Source organism: Lissotriton vulgaris, chromosome 10, assembly GCF_964263255.1.
Source record: "Lissotriton vulgaris chromosome 10, aLisVul1.2, whole genome shotgun sequence".
NCBI lineage: Eukaryota > Metazoa > Chordata > Amphibia > Caudata > Salamandridae > Lissotriton > Lissotriton vulgaris.
The window spans coordinates 624,425,432-624,448,263 of record NC_141698.1 but is presented as its reverse complement, the minus strand read 5'-3'; the positions used below and the strand labels follow the sequence as shown (position 1 = coordinate 624,448,263).

Sequence of the window (22,832 nt, the reverse complement as noted above, 5' to 3'; positions counted from 1 at the left end):
TATCGCCATTGTCTAACCCGGGGTGGTGTGGAGTGCAAAAAAACGATGGATTTGGGCCCAGATCTTTGGACTGGGGTGAATGTGTGACATTGATCCACATTCGGTCCATCACCTGTTTTGTTTGCGAATTCCGCCATAAGTGCGCTGGGGATGCTCAGACGTGGGTCCCAGGCACTCCACACCACTGGAGTCAAGCTAGCCGGGCTGATGAGAGGTGTTACCTCGAAACTGGTCCGGTCCTCGGATGCTTGATTCCGTTCTGGGAAGGACATGGCTTTTGTAGTTCGGACTGGACTGTTCCCATGGGGCACAGGGTCAGAGCTGATTTGCATATCGCCATTGTCTAACCCGGGGTGGTTTGGAGTGCAAAAAAACGATGGATTTGGGCCCAGATCTTTGGACTGGGGTGAATGTGTGACATTGATCCACATTCGGTCCATCACCTGTTTTTTTTTTTTGTGTGCTCAAAATCTGAACAGCCTTGGTCATGTTTTAGTAGTAAATAATCTAACGCAGCTCTATTCTGTAAAATGGCACGGCACTCGCCTTGAGTGTCTGATAATAAGTCAGTTAAAATAGCAGAAGTATTATTTAGGGATTTCACCATCCAGCAAGCAAGTTTGCTTATAGTCTTGGCATTATATACAGACAATGCAGGAACACCAATAATAGAAGCAGCTAAACTAAGATATTCAGTTTTAGAAAACAAATGCAAAGAAGAATCACAGTCTCTTGAGAGTGGAGGTGCAATCAGCACTATGCGAGATGACGCAGCTTCGTCAGAGGAAAACATTAAAAGACTTAAGGACGTTAAAGCGCATGGACCTCCAGAAATATTTGCAGGAATATAGGACCAGGACACATTGCCACAGGAAAAGAGCCATCCAGGCGGTAATAACATATGATAATAATGACTAGCAGTTACTATAAAACGTTTGCAGCTCATAGAGTTGTGGATTGAAACACACGCAGCATGTATCCTGGTGATACATAAAATTCTTTCATGAGAGGAAGATGGGCTAGAATGTTCTAATCATAATTGGGCACCTTTGCCTATATACTTAGGATCACAGGTCATGGAGTAACAAACATCACTTTCTGTGATATTATAGGTTGAAATTTGAAAAGTCAGTGGGGGCTCCGGTTCACTCAGAACAGTACAAGAGACGCAGTAATCATATGCCAAAAAGTCAGAATGGATAAATGTAGGATAGACTTCAGATACATTAAAGAAATGTAGTAAGGAGGCTGTCGAGATTGGGACAGCCACAAGGCACGTTGTGAGGAGATCATTAACCGACCTCATAGATGCTAGACAAAAGTGTGAGGAGTTCATAATTGTTCTAGATAGATGCGTCCAAAAGTTAGTAGTGATGTCCCACGAAGCAATGGAACGACGTGCTCTGTTATTAATCCAGTCCTACGCGCTCTCTTGACTCTCGGCGCAGCAGACCAAAGGGAGTCCAACAACGACACATCCGGCAGCAACAATCCAGGCAATGATCTGCAACAAAAGGATAGGCATTACTCATTCTCGCAGATAACATTTATCAGCTGGGACTACATCCCAGCTTTCCTGCCCTGGCCTCATGACAAGGATAGTGTTGTCACATCCTGTTGCTATAATTTCCGCCTCTTCAGGGGGATTATTCGGCGACCGCACCCACACTCTAGCTCCAGGATTGTCAGTTGAACCGAATCCACTGGTTCCACGCATTGTTAACAGAGTTGGAGCAGTGCCCTTTTAAATCGCGCCACTGAAAACAGGCATAATGACCAAATGTGCGATTCGATCATTTTTCTGGATTATAATTTCAGAATCACCACTGTTCAACAGGATGACTTTTATTTCTCCCTGGTAATCACTGTCAATTATTCCACGAAGCACCTGGATGCCTTTTAAAGCCAATCCAGATCTCGGGGCAATCAATCCAAAATGTTCTGCTGGTATTTGAACACCAATTCCTGTTTCAATTATCACAATACTGTTGATTTTTAGAACAGTCATTTTCAAAGAATGCAGGTCCAAACCTGCGGATCCAGGGGTAGCTCTATGTGGAGCCAAAGCTCCGGGGGTAATTTCCCAATAAGAAACTGTGCTTTTGACTGAATTCGGTTGAACATCAATGTGAGGAGGAAATAAACGCATTAAAGGAGAATTTGCATACAAATAAGGTCTGTTATTCAAAATCATTAAAGCATCTGATAAATGATCTCTCCAGTTCTTTAGGGTACCGTCTGACAATTTGCACAACTGGTCCTTTAACAATCCATTCATTCGCTCAATTAGACCTGCAGCCTGCGGGTAATAAGGAATGTGAAATACCCAATCGATTATTGTTTTCTGCACAATAATTTTGTAACAAGCGTCCTTTAAAATGTGAGGCATTGTCAGACTGTACCTGAAGTGGAGTACCATAATATAATGTAATCAAATCCAATGTCTTCATAGTGTTTACTTGGGTTGCTCTCTTGCATAGAAAAGCGATTAGAAAACCACAATAAGTGTCAACAACTGTACAGACATATTGACAATTTTTGCTCATGGGTAAAGGACCGATATAATCGATCTGCCAAATTTGTGCAGGATATTTACCTCGATGTAGCTGGCCTTTCACTATTCTAGGCACTTCTCTTTGTCGGGAATGTTGGCATATGGGGCATTGACGTATTGCTGTTTTAATCAAATCAAGAGGAATATGAATGCCTCTATCAGTAGCCCACCTGCTAGTAATTGTCTCTCCAAAATGTCCTGCTTTTTGGTGGGCCCACTTCGCCAATCCCGCCAGATCAGAATTTTGTTGGTCCACCACTGCCTCAGAAATTTTAGATTTCTCATCTGCAATGTTATTAAATAACTAGTCAAGTGAATCAATAGGCATATGAGCATCAACATGAAAAACGGTCACATTGCTTTGAGGAAGTTACTCACAGATCTCCTGCCACAACTCCTTACCCCAAATAGTTTTGTTGTGAACCATCCAATTATGGGACTGCTATGTAGGTAACCAGACTACTAACCCATTCGCAGTTGACCATGAATCAGTAAAAATATGACATGTTCCCGGCAATTCTTGTTTCAAAACTTGGTATACAGCATATAATTCTGCAAACTGACTACTTCGCCCTTCACCAGTAGTGCTCAACAATTTCTGAGTCGTGGGATTATACGAGACTGCTTTCCAATGTCTCTTCTCTCCTATGTATCTGGCTGAACCATCCGTAAACCATACATGTTTTCTATCCTCCACGGACAGATCATCGAACGGCATTCCCCACTTCATAGGAGACTATTGTACTATAGGTACGGAGAAATCTTTCTCTCTCTCTTCTATCGGTGCCTGCGCCACTTTCTCATGCAGCATTGCAACTCCTTTTGGGCCCACACGAGCCCGATCTTGTATATACCACTTCCATTTTATGATGCTCACTTCCTGAACATGACCAATTCTATGAGTTTTTGGCGAACTCAAAACCCACTGCATTATTGGAATTTCTGGTCTCAAAATCACATCATGTCCTAATGTTAATTGCTCGGTATCCACCAGAGCCCAATAGCATGCAATCAACTGTTTCTCAAAAGGTGTATAACGCTCACCAGCGTCAGGTAACTTTTTCGTCTAAAAACCTAGAGGTACTCTAGTTTTACCCTGCTTTTGCCATAGGCTCCAATTTGCATACCTATCTTGTACAGATACATTCAAATCCACATCACCATCACGCACTGGCCACAAATCCAAAGCATGCTGAATCGCTTCTTTCGCCAAATCAAACGCATCTTGTTGTGCTCTGTTCCATTCAAACGCATTCTTTTTACGTGTAACTTTGTACAAAGGGGCCAGAATCTGACTCAAATGTGGAATGTGTTGACGCCAAAAGCCAAATAAACCAATGAATCTTTGGGCTTCTTTTCTGTTCTTAGGGACTGCAAATTCTGCAATTTTCTGTTTTACTTGTGGAATTACTTCACGATTTCCTTCATGCCAATGAATACCTAAGAACTTCACATGTTGTGCTGGACCCTACAATTTATCAGGATTAATTTCCCAGCCTTTGCTTTGTAAATGTTCAACAATTCGCTCTAACTGTATTCGCACCTGATCTTGTGTCTCACCTTGAATTAGTATATCATCTATGTAATGACACACCTGAATATTTGGATCTACCGTCACCTCATCTAAATGCTCAGTTACTATTCTGTGACAAATTGTCGGACTATGTACATAGCCTTGGAGAAGACTTCTAAACGTCATTTGACGGCCATTCCATGTAAAACTGAATTGTTCTTGACATTCGGGAGCAATTGGAATAGAAAAGAAAGCATTAGCGATGTCAATGGTTGCATACCATGTACCTGAATGTTTCTGAATTATTTCAATTAAAGTAATAACATCAGGGACTGCAACAGTCAAAGAAGGTGTATGTTTGTTTAATTCTCTATAATCAACAGTCATGCGCCAAGAATTATCTTTTTTGCGTACCGGCCAAACAGGGTTGTTCCAGGCCGAAGTAATGGGAATTACCACTCCTGCATCCATCAGGTCTTGAATGGTAGCACTGATCTCCTTGTGCCCACCGGGAATGCGGTATTGTTTCATTGAAACCACCTTTGTGGCTTGGGGACTTTTAATCAGAGGCATTTTTAAGCGTCCGACTCTCACAGATTTTGTTGATATATAATGCTTGTGTCCAGATTTATAACATCCGTCATCTAAATGCAATGTCATACCTTTCAAAATGTCAATTCCAATTATATATTCATCAAGAGGTACCACCAATACATGATACTCTTTTCGGGGGTTCCTACCTATTCTCAATTCAAGTTTAGTTTGTACTGCGGGGGTTTCTTTACCACCTAATCCAGTAATCGTGTAACCTTGTCCTTTAAACTTTTTAAGATTTCCAGAAATTAGAGTGGCCTCTGCTCCAGTATCCACCAATGCTCGGGCACTCTGTATATTTCGATGTCTCCAATAAATGTCAATGTCTACATAAGGCCTGTAATCTCTATGAGCCCAATTTTGAACTGGAGCTTGACCTACTTCCTAGTCTCGTTTCCTATGTTCTGTCCTCCAAGACAAATCAGGATAAAGACTCTCTTATCGTTTAGGTAATGTCACCTCTCGTTCATACCCTTTCTCTTCAAGAAAAGGGTTTTTGTCATTTGAAAAATATTGTGATCTCCGTTCAAGGGATCGTGATCTTTTATCTCTCAATCGCACCTCTGGGGATCGATCTCTCTCTCTCCCATCTCTCCGTATAGACTGATCTCTTCTCTCCTCTCTATCTCTCTCTCGCTCCCTTCTGGAATGGGACGAGTCATCTCGTGTCCTGCTCCACTCTCTCTCTCTCTCCCTCTCTCTCTGCCTCTCTCTCGACGCGGCATAGCATCATCACCACTACCATTGGAATGGTTAACATCAAAGTCCTGTTTACGGACCTTTCTAGCTCCTTCCTTCCTGTTCAGGCCACGCTTGCGAAACATAACCCATAACAGATTATTAGGCAAATCATGAATGTCATCAGCTTTCACACCATCCTTCACAAGAGCTTGAAACATGTCACGTCTAGAAAATCGGAAATCCTTAGTGCGACCTTCCGGTCGAGACTGTTGTTCAGGTTTAATCCATTCACCCAACTCACCAAGTTCACGCACAGCCTCAATCACTTCAGCCAAAGTGTTACCAGTCTGATTAATTAACAAAGTCATCATCACTTGTTTGTACGCAGGAGGAGAAGTACGAATGATTCTGTTTCTCACAGATGAATTGAGAAAACCATCCATTAACCTGTTCGCTGTACCTAAAAAGATAGCGGTTTTCATAACCTCCTCCTTCAATCGCTGAGAAGCATCACTCAAAGTATACCACGGCTTCTCATTAATAGGCCAATCAGATTCAGTAGGGTGCTTGTGATTACAACCCTGGACAGCTAACTGCAACAGATTAGTCTGATCATCGCTATTGTAATTACGGAAACATTCCTGAACCGTAGGATCAGAACTCAAAGTACAAAATTTCACAGCATCGCCTTTATCCAACGAGATACCTGAAGCACCTAAATCAAAAAGACGAACCATCCAAGTAAGGAAGGATTCACCCGACTTCTGCCGGAACCTATCCAAAATGTCATTTAATTCTTGTTGAGTATAATCCTCCAAGCTGTCAAGAGGAATGCCTTGGGTAGCATTAGGGTTACCCTGTAACGTACGTCGATAAATCGGTTGAGCAGAAATCTCAGTACGGTCTTTAGAATGACAATGACGTCTAGTGCGAAAAGGCGCACGCGCAGCATTCTCTTCAGCCGAAGAAAATGAATCAGACGAATTCCAAATATCACCATCCCATTCGTCAGGGTTCCAATCGAGCCCTGCTTGTGCAACAACTTTACGCACTTTTCTGGTGTTAACTCTACCACGTCTGTGTCGATACTTGTATTAAGCAATGCGCACAGCAGCCCTTTCGGCTACAGCCTGATACGTTTCTAACTTGTCAGCAAGCAATTTATTTTGACATCGTAAAAGAGTAACATCATTTTGAACCTGAAAAATCTGTTCCTCAAAGGTTTTATTCTCGTGCTGTAATCGAGAACATTTCTCATGTACAAGCCTGTACGCATTCAATAAAATCCAACCTCTACGTCCCAATATGGGAAGCTCTTCGCCTTTCGCCACCGGAACTTTCTGCAAACACGCAATCACCTGAGCAGGCTCAGCATCTTCCAAACACGAATTCCAGTTCTCACTCAAACCAGAAGAATTAGCCCACTCATGAGCAAGCGCTTCATAAGCAGTTGACTCCCAACCAGGAATTTCCAAAGGCAACTGAAAAGACGGTTTCGATTTCCTCGAAAACATCATGCAATCTCAACAAACACACAAAGACAAACAAAAAATGTACAATCAACAAAATGTATATACAAAATCGTTCACGGCGAGAACCAACGGACCCTCATACAGAATCACGAAGGAATACCCGCACCCTTCAATCGAAAACGGTTCGTGACGCCAAATGTAACGACCGGATTCTCATGATGGGCAGCTCACCACCCGTGGCTAACCCAGTCGTCACGTAAAGACACTCTTCTCAGGCCACTATTTACAAGACATCTAGAATACTCACCTGAGAAAGTGAAAAGAAGCTATTTACATGCCTGTATACTCAAACATACCACTAACACCTAATGGATTCCATATCTTATCCTATATTTACCTCATTTTATATTCTTTAACGTCCCCCGACGATATCTTCTATCTTTATAGTCCCGTAAGACTGTCTCTATCTTTATAGTCCCATAAGACTGTATCTTTACCGTCACCCGACGATCTCTTTAACGTCACCCGACGATATCTTTAACATCACCCGACGATCTCTTTAACGTCACCCGACGATCTCTTTAACGTCACCCGACGATATCTTTAACGTCACCCTACGATCTCTTTAACGTCACCCGACGATATCTTTAACGTCACCCGACAATATCTTTAACGTCACCCGACGATCTACACTAATGGGGATAACTAGTAGGGATTCACCTTTAAGAGTTATTTCCCAAATGAAGTTCACATTCCCCCCCAATCATCAGTTACCTTTGCAGAAGGGCATATCCCATCCTTCTGTATGTCAGCACCTGGTTAAAAGGAAAGGTTAATCTCATTCATGAAAACAACATTCAAAGATATTGGTCATTAGATCTTTATTCTATAATCAAACATGACAGAATGAGCAAAAGACAAATGAACTAAGTTAGTCGCTCCCTATAACCTAAAAGGGGAATAAAGATGAATAGTTAAATGCATACTACACTAAGCTCAGAACGCCTCACCTTAGACGTGTGTCTTTCCATCTCAGCAGCGGAGCTGATCCTTCTCTCTCTCGTTCTCTTCTATGCGCTTGGGACTCTGCTCTCCCTCTATGGCTCACGAATACACGTCTGCACCGCTATGCCTCATCTACGCTGCCATGGTTCCAGGATACTCGAACCCTCTTCTGGACTTAGTCTCTGCCACTCCTGTATGATGTCACTAGGAGACTTTCAATCACCCTCCTTCTTCACTTCAGAATTTCAGTTAGCTGATGGTATCAATCTCTATGCACCAGCCTTCAGACCAAATTCTTCGGTCTTCTCCACACGTTGCTCTCTCTCTCTTCCCTACTCGCTCCTTGATAATATAGAGCTCACTTTCTCTATTGAAAATTCCATTATTAGGCCAACTCCCACCGAATTCCTGTACCAGTCCCCGGCCCCCTTTGCCTTCCGCAGTGGCCACCTGCGTATATCGCCTAGAGCCGGGGAGACAAACACATTCCTTCGATAAGGGCCAATCTTGACCGGTTCCTCTCTAGCGAATAACAGGATGAATTCTAAACATTACCTTTACCCTGCAAGCGCCTCGGACAGTCGAGGCAGAAATACAAAATGGCTTCTCTCTAGCTTTCGGGCCTGTAGGACGGAGAAAACGGTAAAAGGCACTAAACCCTGTCAATACACATAGTTAAGCCCTACAAATGAACGCAAATACAACTAGGACTGAAATGGTAATAAATTATAGTCACCACCAGTCTGAAAATAGACTAAAATTACCCTGTCGTTACACATGTCAAAGGCGCTACTTAGGTCAGCAAAGCAGAGGTAAAGTGAGCCAGGTTTTGCTTCAGTATATTTCCCGATCAGTAAATCAAGATTGATGCACTGGTTGAGTGTACCCCTGCCCTTCCTAAAGCCATACTGGCTGTCCGCCAGTATGCCCTCTCGCTCGACCCATTCCTCTAACCTGACAAGCATGACTCTACTCATGATCTTAACTGAGGAGTCAAAAAGAGAAATGGGGCGATAATTCTTCACATCAGACCTGCTGCCCTTTTTATAAATCGGGACAATGATAGATTCTCCTCAGGTTTTGGGGGCCTCAGTACACACAGCTGCATTAAAAACATTAGCCAGGAGAGGTCCCCACATCTCAGGTGCTGCCTTGTATACATCAATTGTCACCCCGTCAGGGCCTTGGGCTTTGCCCCCCTTACTCTCACGTATGCCAAGTTCAACCTCACCAGCTGTTATATCCAATGGTAAAAAAAAACACCTGCTAGGGTCGGTGTCTACACTTCCATTGGTATCAAAGATGTTAGAAAAGTGAGTGACCTACCCTTCACTCGGGACATTAGAGGTCAACTCTGGTATCTTTTCGTCTTTAAGAAAAGGAGAATTGACCGTCGCCCAAAACAGTACTATTGGATAACTCCGCTGCTTGATTAAGGGAGTCCCAGGCCAGCTGCTGTAAATCACTCTTCCTCTGTTTCAGTGCAAGCTTGTGGTCCGCTCTTAATTTAATGATTGAAGCGGTGTCCCTAGGCTTTTTTGCAAGCACCTGTTTAAGTTTAGATAATGAGATGGTACATAAATGATTGAACCAACCTGGTTCATTTCTACGCTGGCCGGTATTGTGTTTAGTGAACCTGGCATCAATAGAATTATTAATGTCAAGGAAAGAGGTTAAAATCTTCTCATAATCAGCACCATTTTCATGAATGAAAATAATATCTGCCAAGCTATCCTTCACTATAGAACTGATTAGGTCATGGGCCTTGTCCCCTGCCCATCTTAATCTGACTCAATTAGGTCTGTGTGGCTCAACATTTGTGATTGTAGTTCCTACTTTAACCAAGCTACTACCCCAAAAAGTGGTGTCCAGGATGATGTAATTGTGGTCACTTAATGTGGTTACTTCGATTCTGGGGAGCACAACACGAGATAATATTGGAGGAAACAATCACATGGTCAATAACAGAGCTAGAGTGACGGTTTTTAAAAGTCGAAATGGTTTGACCATTTACATCTTTCATGTAGTCCATAATTTCCAGGTCATAACAGCCCATGAATTTATGTAGTGCTTCTCCATAACTGTTATGTCCAAAATGCAAATCATCCCATCCCGCATTATTTGTGACCCCGCAGACCTTTTGTGTTGACAGTTCACATAATGTGGTTTTAAAATCACCCACCCAAATAAAATCAAAAGTAACATTCCATTCTAAACATACATTTTCAATGGCACTGGCCAGGTCGGTTACTACTTTCACCCTGGTGTTATCAAAAATATTATTGTAGTAGTTTAACAATAGGATATTACGCCCTTTGTCCTCCACAAGCCAAAGAATCTGAACATGGTCTCCCACAGTAATATACTTTTTTATTACTATTGGGCGAAGTATAGATACTAATATCAGTAGACCACCTTTCGCTCTCCCAAGTCCGATACCCCGCGCTGATAGATTATAAGAAACAAATCCCTCATAACTGACATCTTCCCTACACCACGTTTCTTGGAAACAGAGAATGTCGTAGGTGTTAATAAAATTCGACCAACCTAGAACATTCCCCTTAGATTTTAGTCCGCAACGTTCCAGCTAACGATTGTAATCCCTTTACCCCTTATTCCTAAGCCATCTGACATCAGATGGCCGTTAATACCGTCTTCCTCGTTACCGTTTCCATGGCTCTGGGCCCCACTCTCGGTGATCAGACTTAAATTGGCCACCACATTAGGCTCCGGTGCTATGATATTATCAACAGTCTTATATAACTGAACACTTCGGGTCTCACCAAGTTTACACTGGTCATCCTGGGCAAGTCAGTCATTTGCATCCAAGGAGTTTAGAGCATGGAATCGATTTTGAATCGGTATATCAAATGGTGGCCTATGAAAAGGAGTATAAAGTCTGGTACTTTTATTGTCATATGGAGCTTTGTTAAGATGGCTATAAAAAAAGCTGAGTGACCGCACGCACACACTGTTGTCAGGGGTCGTTGGGGAAGCTGCTCTAAGCAAGACGGTAGCGCTGTGTTGTGGGTATTTAAAATTAACAATCACGCAATCGCCCCTGCAGTTCTTCCTTTAGTTCCCTATCCAGTTAACCCCTCTGGTAGTCAACACCTGATCTGAGTAAGCAATTGGAAACCCACATTGTCTATGCAGCCAGGAAACAGTTTTATTTTTTAGCGATTCATGAGATTCCTGTTGACTCTGGCTCGTATGGGTTTCAAATGGCGGTATATTAGTTAAAACCACCACATATGGTGCACAATCAGGAGGGAGGTTAATATGGCGCCTTCTTTTTACTTCAGACCATCCCTCTTTAATCTCATCTGATTTTACGGTCTGCTTATCCAAACAGGCCGCAAAAGAAGCATTCTGCTTAGCTATCTCATTGACGCATGGTCCACCCTCAGGTGGAGCAGCTATACCAACATTACTGCTAATGCTCTCTGCTGGAGCCTTAGAACTTCTCGCTGAGGCTTTGCTAACACTAACAGCAGTGCTCTCAGCTTGGGTCTTAGAACTTCTAACTGAGGCCATATGGGTGTTCAAAAGGCCCCCTAATCTTATCACCTCTGCAGAAAGCTGGTCAAGTTTAGCCACTAGGGGTTTGATAATCCCTTCTATCTTGGAATCGATGGCACTTACAAAAAGATTAAATTGCCCAATGTCAAAAGTAACTGAGCCGTCTTTAACCATAGACTCCCCATCCTCAGTAATATTTTTAGGAGGGGTAGCTGCTCTTTTTTTGTGTTTCGGGTTCCCCCTCGTTTGATTTGAACTTTCCTGCAAGCCCTAACCACTCTAGGGGCAGGGTCCGGGGAACACTGTACCAAGGTATCAGGGGAGTCATCCAGCACAACTTGGTTAGACACCGGTTGTTCTGTGACTTCCTTATCGGTAGTATCGGGGTTATTAAGACCAGTACTATCATCTGAAACTAGTGGGACTAATGAAAGTTGCAGAGTAGGAGACAGGGGAGGACTACCTAACCCTAGAGACAATCGCCTATCAATATTAATTTTACTGACCACCTTAACTAGGTAATTATCTAATGTAGCCAATACGGGTGGGTGTTCACAGATTTCGATTTAGACATAACTAAAAAGGAAAGAAAAATATAACTAAGACAAAAGCTACTATTAATGTCCGAAAGCTAACATGGAATTGCACAATAAAATAAGATTATAACTGAGCCAGATCCTGATGGCACAGAAAACTTTAAAAACACTAAATAGGGATGAATCATAAAGTCTCACAGTATTAAGGTTGATGGCGTCCGCAACATTCAAAGTCTCTGGCCCAGCCCAGCCACGTTCTGCCCCGGACTGCCACACACTGTCCTGCCCTTGTCCCGGGCTTCTCCCAGCGCCACCCGTGCGCGTCCCGCGATGCGGGAGGCGTTTCAAGTTCTTAAAGCGCCTCCGGGCGCGTGGAGAGCGTCAGGGTTGTGCGTCACCCCCGGGGCTTGTGGGAAGTGTAGTTCGCCTGGTTGAACTACACCGTGGCAAGTCCTGGAAAACACCTGCCGTTCCCCTCACGGCGCTGGCGGTGTGGAGCTGGTGCCGTTGCCCTCACGGCGTGCGGTGAGTCTGTTTAAAAGATGCCCCCAGGAGCCTTCGGCACTCCAATTTCTTAAAGCGCCTCCGAGCGCGTGGAGAGCGTCAGGGTTGTGCGTCACCCCCCGGGCTGAGTGCCCTGCTGACCAAACGTTCTATAATCTTTACTGGATAAGGGAGAAGAGATATCAGCCTATAATTTTTTGGATATTCTGGGTCAATGGATCAATGGGTCAAGTGTTGTTTTTTTCAGCAAGGGTGTAATTAGTGCTTGTTTCCAGCTTGCTGGGACCTGCCCACTGCTCAGTGATAAATTGCACAACTGTCGGAGTATGGGGAACAGTTACTTTCCCAACTCAACCAGATTCTAGGAGGGAGTGGGTCCAGAGGGGAGCCTGAAGAGACTCCTAAGGCTATCTTATTAAACTCCTCCTCAGAGGGTAGCTCAAAGTGATCCAAATAGACTACCTGGTCCACGTGCTCAACCCCTCTTTCCCAGCTCCTTTGTTTTCCCGTAGGCGTTTGTTCATCTGCCTCCCTGGATAGGCCCACTTCGTCATTTTCCAGCTCTTCTATGATTTTTCTTATCTTGTTGTCAAAGAAAGTAGCTAAGCTCTTGACTAGGTGGGGTGCTGTTATTAGTACATTTGGGACTAGCGATGTCCTTCAAGATTTTAAAAATAGCCCTAGTGCTATTAGGCGCCTTCATGATAACTTCGGCGTAATAGTCCGCCTTAGTGTTCCCAATTTCCTTTTTGTAATTGGCTAACTTCTCCTTCCAGAGTGCTTTGTCTGTCTCTGCATATGCCTTCCTCCATTGCCGCTCTGCCAATTTGCATTCCCTTTTTTTTTTATCCTTAATGTATCATTATACCAGGGAGCGGAGGGTCTCCCCGCCTTCCTGTTTTTCGTAGCCGGGGCAATCTGGTCAAGTTTTTCGGTGATATGTCCACAGAAGGATGCATAGTTATGTTCCATCGATTTCAGGGGGTCCAGAAGCCCACTGGTCTTAAATACAGGTGATAATTCGGCCCTCTTAAGAAGGCTCTTCCAGTCCCTGCCTAGGAAACTTCTTCTCCTTACTACATCCGCTCGCCCTGTTTTAGGGATCACCATCTGAAATTTTACCAGATAGTGGTTGGACCAGCCCACCTGGGCAATCTTTTCCACCTTTACAAGTTCTTTCTCTGCAAAAATCCGGTCCAGCACATGGCCCCCTTCATGGGTGGGCTCTAGAACCTGTTGCGGTAGATTTAAATTATTGCATGACTGTAGCAGTTTATTGTACACAAGGTCCAGACTCCCATTGGCCCATAGATTAAAATCTCCCAGGGCCATTACTCTGGAATGGGTGAGTACCATATTGCTGAGTACATCAACCATGTCCTGTGTTAATTAGAGACCGAAGGCCCCCGGGGGTCTATAGCATAGTATGCCTGTCCAACTAAGCCCATTGCGGCCTTTAAGGTGAAGACCCAGCCATTCAATGCCTGGAACCTCATCGATGTCCATTGATGAGATATCTCACATTTCCTAGAATATAATCTCAGCCCCCCCTCCTCTGCCACTAGCTCTAGGTTTATGTAAAGCCCTATAGCCAGATGGACATGTCAGGCCCAGTTCCAAATCGGACCCAGTTGACATCCATGTCTCTGTCATAAACAGGATATATAGCTGGTACGTTTCTAATAGTAGTTGAATTTCTATATGATGTTTTGCTAGTGACCTCACGTTGAGCAGCCCACATCTCAAGGACTCCATAGTGACATAGTCTGACTCTGGGTCAGCCATTTTTTCCCACATAATTATCCCTATCCCCTTTCCCGTACGGCCAATATCTCTCAGTTGATGGCCTGTGTAGCTATATTTTATGGTCCCACTAACCCCGCCAGACAGACCAGCAGCCTGCCAGGCACTATGCGCTACCTGGGCGCGGACGAGCGCAGGTGGGCTTGCCATTGGCGCGCCGCCGGCAGGCCCGCTGCACGCGTCTGCTGCGCGCTCGATCTCTCATGTGTTTAAATACCCTGTGGCGTTAACAGACTAGACCGCTCGACCCGCCAGAATCACGGCGACCGGAAGTGAGGAAAAGTTAAACAGCCCTAGGTCCACCCTCTGTTCAAACGGCACTTGCCGCGACGGACCGGGGTGCAGGGGGTAAGGCCACAAGTAAGTCAAGCTTCCTCAATTGCTCATTATAAAGCTCAAAACATAAGATGTATTTTTAAAATAGACAGATTCAGTGAGTTAAAAGCTGTGCTCGTATAGCTGGCAGTATTCTTACCGCGTCCGCAGGGCTCTCGATCTCTCATGTGTTTAAATACCCTGTGGCGATAACAGACTAGATTGCTCAACCCGCCAGAATCACGGGGACCGGAAGTGAAGAAAAGTTAAAATTATGTACATTCTTTTCTGCAGATGTCGGCTTAGGTTACCCTAAATATATTGATAAAGCCTCACCGCAGTTATGTCCCTCAGGTTGCATTGTGTCGAACTTAATTATCAAACTTCTTAGTTCTTGAGTCCTATCTCCCCCTCTTTCCCTTATGGCGCTATTGTCTAGGACACAGTATGAGATCAAACTGTTGTTGCTTTTGTGGTGTGTGGGAAAGTGTCTAGCTACAGGATATTGTCGGTTGTTGTTTTTTATTGCCCTAAGGTGTTCCAATATACGTTTCTTGGCCGGGTGTATGGTGCTTCCTATGTAATATTTGTTACATGGGCATTTGAGTGTCGCTGTATCTTAAAGGGTTTGCAATGTGAGGAGAGTTTCACTTCCTTTACATTGCTGCTGTATTTGCAAGCTTTGCACTTACCGCAGACGTAAAAACCCCAGGACTGCGTTTATTTTAGTTTTGGGGGGAATGAGTGTGTTACATACAATGTCTTTGAGAGATTTTGCCTTGCGGTACGTGGTCGGAGGATAGTCCTCAATCTCAGTTGTCAGGTCTTTATCAGTTTTTAACGACATCCCAGAATTTTTTCAAGGCTTGTTTCACTTCCCAGGACTGTTTGTTGTACCCTGTTATGAAGGGAACTTTTTCTGTACTATTAGTATCTCTTACTGGTTTCTCCAACAAAAGCTCTTTTCTGTCTCGTTTATCAACCATGGCCAAAGCAATCTCTATGCATGTTTTTGAGTACCCCCTTTCCCAAAACCGCTCAACCATGATGCCTTTTTAAGTGTCAAAGTCTTTCTGTATACTACAATTCCTTTTGGCTCGTAGGAGTTCACCCAGTGGGATGATCTTAACCAGACTTGCGGGGTGACAACTATGTGCGTGCAATAGACTGTTGCCCGCAGTTTCTTTCCTGTACAAAATTGTGGTCAATGTGCTGTTTTTTACAGTAATTTTTAGGTCCAGAAATTTGATTGTCTCTCGATCAATGTAGCTCGTGAATGAAAGGTTAAAAGTGTTGATGTTTAGAACATAAACAAACTCTTTGGCAGCCTGTTCACTCCCTTCCCAAATGCAGAAAATGTTGTCTATGTAACGTACCCAGGTTCTTATCTTGGTTTTAAATTGGTCCAGGGGTCTGACTACTTGCTCCTCTCACCAGCCTAGGTATAACCCTGCAAAGCTGTGGGCGAAGCAAGTACCCATTGCGGTTCCAAGGATCTGACAGTAAGTGACACCATCAAACACAAAATAATTCTGGGTAAGACTGGTTTGCATCATATCCAGAATCATTTTTGTATGAAATAGAAAGGAAACTGATCTGGTCTTCAGAAAGTGTCTGCATGCCCTGATGTCCATTTCATGCGGGATACTTGTGTATAAGCTGTTGACATCAAGTGTCATCAGCAAACAGCCTGGGTTCCAATCAATCTGGTAAATTTTCCATAAAAAGTCACCCTAAACTTTTAGGTACGAGGGGAGAGTCTGCACCAATGGTTGTAGATAGAAATCAACATACCTAGAGGTGTTTTCTAGGCAGATACCCCTTGAGGAGACTATCGGTCTTCCCGGGGGATTGGTCAGATTTTTATGTAATTTGGGAAGTAGGTAAAGCGCTGGTATTTTGGGGTGTTCGCATTTCAAAAAGTTAACTTCTTGTACTTCCAATAACCCCCTTTCTTTCCATGCCCCCAACTGTTCTTGATTTTTCTGGTTGGCTACTTCATATAGTTGCCTAGTGCTCTTTTCATGTTTACTCTTATCATTTAATTGTGAGAGCCCTTCGCTCAAATACATTTCTTTAGAGAGCCCCACAATGTTCCCCCCTTTGTCAGACTTTTCTATAACAATCTGATTGTCATTTTTTAGGCTGCGTATAGCAGACATCTGGCTTGTGGTTAAATTAGTCCTTTTATATTTGTACTTTTTGGATATCTTATCAAGTTCTTTGATGACCCCCTTCTCGAACACATCAATCGCCTAATTCGTCATCTGGGGTAGGAAAATGGATTTCGACTTGAAGCCACTGTCATGGTTCAGGTCAAGTTGTATGTTTTCATTGATGAGGTTCAATATGGGATCATCAATTGTGTTGGGGTCACCTCCTAAATCATGGAGTAAATGCAGCATTTCAGCATCGCCTATCTGTATAGAGCTAGGTTGGTTTTGAATGTCTGTTTCTTTGTCTTTTTCTTTTACTTTAGTGGCAAACCATTTCTTTAGTCTGAGCTTGCGGGTAAACTGGAAAAGATCTATCCTACTCTGTGTGTAGTCAAAGTTAGCTGTAGGGCAGAAACAGAGCCCATATGAAAGTACCTCAACTTCGGCTTTACTGAGCTTATGTTTTGAGAGGTTGACAACAGTCATGGTGTTCTTCATTTTCTTTTCTGCTGTCCCCTAGTCCTTGTTCCCACAGGGCTTGATATCTCTTCTCTGATGGAGGCGTTTGGTCATCCTTCTCCTCTGCCGCCTCTTCCATGTCCTCTGTGTCCTCCTGAGCCTGGTTTGCTCTGTGTAGCCAACCTGCCTTGGGCTACCAGTGAGAATTCCTTTAAAATGTTCTCTTTTGGGCTGAGAAGGTCAGCACTTGGCTCCAGGCCTATTTCAGCATTCGTTTGTATTCCACTGGTCTGGTTTTCACTTGTTGATGCTTCGCTCCCTCTGGAATGTAAGTCTTCCGCTGGGGCTCTTGCTCTGTTATGCTCCTTTGTCGATGTTATCGATTTTGTGCGCAGGTGGTCATACTTTTTCTCGAAAGTCAGGATTTGACCTCTTTCATAGTCTATAAAGTCTCGCACAAATTTTCTTTGTTTTTTCTCTCTGATGTCTTTTTCAATTTTTTCCAATCTTGAGTCCATCTTGCCCATGTCCGCTTCAAATTCCTCTTTCTCACATAAGGCTTTCAGCTTTTCAGTGAGTTCTTCGATTTCTTCTGCTATTTTTTCACAGTCTTTTTTAGCATATTTGACCAGGAGCTGTAGCATTATCATGGAGCATTGGTGGCTGTTGTTGACCCATTCCTCCACTAAATCCGGATCTGGTTCACTAAATGTGGGTGTGGTATAAATTCTCAGGCCTCTAGGGATGCGACCTGCTTCCATATATTTATGTAAAGTGGTTGCCTCCCACCATTTATTTTATTCCATTTTTAAAAGCTTCCTCAGTCTGTCCCACATATCTTTTTTGTCCAATGTACCTTCGCTGCCGCCGGGTATTTCAGCTCTGGTATATTCCTGGCCCGAGTTAGTATTCATTAATATTTTGCTTGCTGCCTCACATGAGTGATGCCACTGACCATGTCATGAGTGATGTAATATGTGACGTCATCAGCAGTGCATTGCAGGCGCGCAAGTTATAGTGAGTCCAACTAACTATACCGTGGGAATTTCAATGATGTCAGTAAAATTATATATGATATATATATATATATATATATATATATATATATATATATATATTGTATGTTTTTGTCTACTGTTGTGTTAGCTGTCAATTATTTTAACTGATATTGCTTGAATTTTATATTTTCTCTATTGTTTAAATGGTTTCCTTACAGGAAGACACACTACATCTATCTTTTGTGTATCTTTTCCTCTCCTATTGGTACCCTTCTTGGTGTAGCTTAAAACTCCTCACATAATGGTCATTTTAGCTGTATTTTGATTTTCACATGCTGGTTACATTATCCAAAACGTACTTCTGTGAATTAATGCTTTTTCAAATTATTTTTATAAGAAGTTGGCCCTTTCCAAGTGTACTTTTTCTGACTGTATATATGTATATAAGAATGCTTTTATAATATTTTGACTCAACCAGTTAACTTACAAATTGGCAGTATTTAGTATGTAGCAGGGGCCTGGATTATCAGACTATTTACTGTATTCCCCTGCCTATGAATGCTGAGCTTAGAATGCAGGCTCAAAATCTGCATGTATTTCCAAATTTCAGGCAGTGGTGGCCGGTAAGGTACAGGGTGGCGAGGCAGGGGCGGGGGGGCGCGGGGGAGAGGGTATGTGGTGATTTGAATTAATTAACCCCTCCCCTGCTGATGACGGAACCGCTCTGTCATCAGCTACAGTTGGGCTGTGCTGATGACGGAGCGGATCCGTCATGGCCCGGCCGCCGCGCCTGCGCGGCGCTGATTTCGCGCCTGCGCGGCGCTGATTTCGCGCCTGCGAGGCGCTGATTTCGCGCCTGCGCGGCAGTATTAATGAGCGGGGCGGGTCATGACGGAACCGCTCCGTCACCAGCATAGCTCAACCGCAGCTGGTGACGGAGCGGTTATGTCACCAGCATGCGGCGGCCGCGCGGCCGCCCCGCCCCTTTAGCACTGCGGCGGAATAGCCGCCGCAGCGAAAGGGTTAAAATACTTATCCGATCTTGCTGCGTCTCTCCATCACTGCATCTCTCCCATGTTGAGTGAGTCCCCTGAACCAATCACAACACTGCAGTGCAGCATTGTGAATGGTCTAAGCACCGTGGTTCGGCGTTCAGCCAGGGAATGGGGGCCTGGGCATATTCTCCATGCAGACTGTAATGCAGCCTGCATGGAGAACATATGAAGTGCTCATGAACGTTTGGCCGGCCCGAAAGGGCCAGTCAAACATTCATACTCACTTTACAGAGTGCACTGCCCTTCCTCCTCCACAACGACAGGGGATCCAAGCTCCGCCCTAGCCTGAATATGCGAAAAATAGAATGATCCATGAGCAGTGGGGCGATGCTCCTCTGCCATAATGATGGAGCCGCCACTGATTTCAGGTACTATTCTGCTAATATTTACGGCCTGCTATGAGCAAGTGCGTGTAGAGCCGCAGCAAGTAAAACTGGGTGTGGTGTTTTCAGACATGGTAAACTCGAGCCTGGAAACACCTCCCTACTTGCAGTTTCTCCACTGCCCCTCAGATTTTTGTTCTGCCATGCCTGTAACGAGGGCGCTAGTGATACCAAGTTGAAAGATATGACAATAACATGCAGGTTCTTCATGTATCAAATGAATTCTTGCAACAAGATTACATTTTAGATCTTTGTATTGAATGCATCTGATGTGATTTATTTACATTGTCTTTTGTTTTAGTCATTGGATATGATTTTGGAAAAGATGAAGTCGGTTGGATTCAATTTTCAAGATGTCAGAGCAGTATCTGGAACAGGCCAGGTAGTACACAGTATGCCAGAATTTGTCAGTGTGCAATTTTTGTAAAGTTACGTTTTTTGTTTACACTTAAAAATAAAGTTAGGAAAATGCATGAATCAGTGGAATGTGACCATATCCTGTAGATAATGTGAAACAGGTGTAAATCTTGGATTCTCTCTTCTATCCCCTCATCTAATTCATATTAGTCTTGTTTGAATACCACGTTTTGTGAATAGTAGATTATCTCTGTTTTCTTATTGTACATACCATGCAGAAACAAAACAGACGTCATATCAGAACATTTGCCATTTCATTTGCAAATGCATATGATAGAGACTCAAATCCTCATTCATATTTACATCGTTCTTTTATTTTAAAATAAAAGTTCTCATTATTCCTTCAAATGGTCCAGGAAATGAAAAAGAAGTATTAGTGCTTTCCTTTCTGTATGCCCTTTATGTCATCTCGTAAGGCCAGGGTTTCCGGCTGGGTAACTGACAAGAACTCAGCAGTGTGTATATGCTGGAATGCACAATGTCGATGTAGACAGCTGGCTTGGACCCCACCTGTCAAGATGTGAAACACTTGCTCCTGTGACTGAGACTGGAAATTTAGAAAAAAAAAGAAAAGACAGGGACCTCTACTGGTTTTGGTGAGGCAGTAAAACACAAAGTAATCAGCATTGAGATAGAGTTGGACTGTCCATGCAAGTAAGGAGTGACGGATAGGATGGATCACCTACAGTGTATCATGACCAGCTAACTTCTACAGGTCTTTTGAGCTTAGTGATTTTCTGTAGTATCTAAGGGTATGTCAAGAGTAATCATCTTGGCAGAACCCCTGAGCTCTGGTTCTCCTCTACGTCCCTACATTTACTTTACTTCATCTGTATAGCTAACTCACATTTATGCATAGTCAGATTGAACTCGTTAATTGAACAAAGGGTTTATTTGCCTATGGAAAGTTATATTATGAAAGAAGAATTACCTAGGGAGTTAAGGTCATAGCACATTTCTCAAGAAATGAAAATGATAGTCAATCAGTGTTTCGGCTGAGCAAGCCTGTTTTTTGTTTGCACAATAGCTTTCTCAATAAGCTATTGCTAAAATTATGGTCTGTTATCCTTTTCCCATTTCTAGTTTGAATTCCTCATAGACTCTTTCTGTATGTTCCTGTTGAATGCTGGAGAAAAACCTTTCATGAATTAAAGGTTAACACTAACTGAAGTCCTTGAGGCACAGTAATACTCTCCTATTCGGCAATCAATAGCATACATTGCTTTACATCTACAAATGAATTAAGATATTGGGTGACATTTCTAGACTTGCATTACTCCTTCATTTACAAAACAAGCACCTTCCAACAATTTCTGATTTTCCTCCATCACATCTACTCACCAAATCCATTCTATACCTATAAATGACAACCCTCTGCTTTAATATCTAATTAAATATAGAATTTTCTTTTAACTGTTTAATGTATATTTTTCAGAATGTTATGTGAAACTGTATAATGTATGCTATATAACCTAAATTTTAAAATATGGAAAAGCAACGGTAAAATGTGAACAATATTTTATATTGCTTGCAGCAACATGGAAGCGTATATTGGAAAAAAGGAGCCAATGGAATTTTGACGAATTTATCAGCTGACCTTCCTTTACACGTACTTTTAAAGGTAGTATGTCGGATCATTGCAACTAGTTTAAGACACTCAACTATGATAACGCCAGTAATTCACAGTAAGTAAAACAAATAAAACCATAGCACTGGAAAAACTGGTGTTAACTTTACTCCAACCGTACTCTAGTTATACATTTCTGCATGATAAGATGTTGAGCCTAGGGTAGAATCAGATGTGTTCTGTATCTGAATCATGACTGATGTACAGCTTATTGTAGCCCTAGGTAACTGGGCCCCCTATTGCAAAGCCCTGTCTACTTCACCAGGGAATCGTAAAAACGATGATTGCTTAGGCAATCCAGAAACCACACATTAGATGTAGTAATTAGTTTGCTCTTCCTGATTACACTCAAATAAAGCAATAATTCCCATCTGTGACTATTGCTAACAGCATACCACACCTTCTTCCTGAGCAAATATTAGAATGTACCCTGTTTATGAAAACATAATGACATATTTAAATGTAAACAAAAGTCATTTCATTTTAGGTTTGGCTTGACAACACAGCTGTTTGGAACAGCTGTTGTTAGCAATGCTTTAAAATATGCAAGGAGTGTGCTTTGGATCCAACCACAGGAGTATCTCTCCCTCTCGCCTCATGCTATTGGTAGTTTGAGATATCATTTGCACATTACGGAGACCATGCTTTGCAACACATAAGGAATTAATTTACTTCACAAAAACTGAGGCAATACCAATTAAAATAGCTCATAGATGCATGTTGTGCACATAAGCATTTTTTTCTCATGACCATGCTTTGTAAATGTATATATCAATGATTGTTTGCTACAAAAATACAAATGGTATGGCAGCTCAATTCCTCACCCCACAGGGAAATCCAGCGGTGGGAACACAAAATTCAGAGATTATGGATGGAGAGACCTCAGCCACATTTTCGTAGCATGCTTCATCTTCGGCGAGTTCACCCCACAGTGTTAGGACAATGCTAACACAGAGTCTCAACCTTTCTGAAAGGGACATCATGTTGTTGTTTAAATTACCATCATTTTCTTAAGACAAATAACAATCTGGCTGTCTCAATACCGATTATCCAACACAAAGTTGTTCATTTCTTACTCCCTTACTCTTTGTCTCTCTACACAGAATGAGGGCCTAATTACAATGTCGGTCGGAAACCCTCTGACCGCTGGTCGGAATCTTTCCGACCGACATTGTAGGTTTAAAGTTCGAACACTGTATTATGAGGATGGTGATTGGGGTTTAAACCGGCCGGCTAAT

The 22,832-nt window shown here is 42.9% G+C and overlaps 1 protein-coding gene across 1 annotated transcript in view; it reads left to right on the top strand.

The window, feature by feature from the left end:
• XYLB (xylulokinase) overlaps positions 1–22,832 on the top strand; it is an 894,017-nt gene that overhangs the window by 138,699 nt on the left and 732,486 nt on the right. The window contains exons 4-5 of the mRNA XM_086941458.1: positions 19,852–19,932; positions 21,502–21,588. Of these exons, the coding sequence (XP_086797584.1) occupies positions 19,852–19,932; positions 21,502–21,588 (168 nt within the window). The remainder of the gene's footprint in view (positions 1–19,851; positions 19,933–21,501; positions 21,589–22,832) is intronic.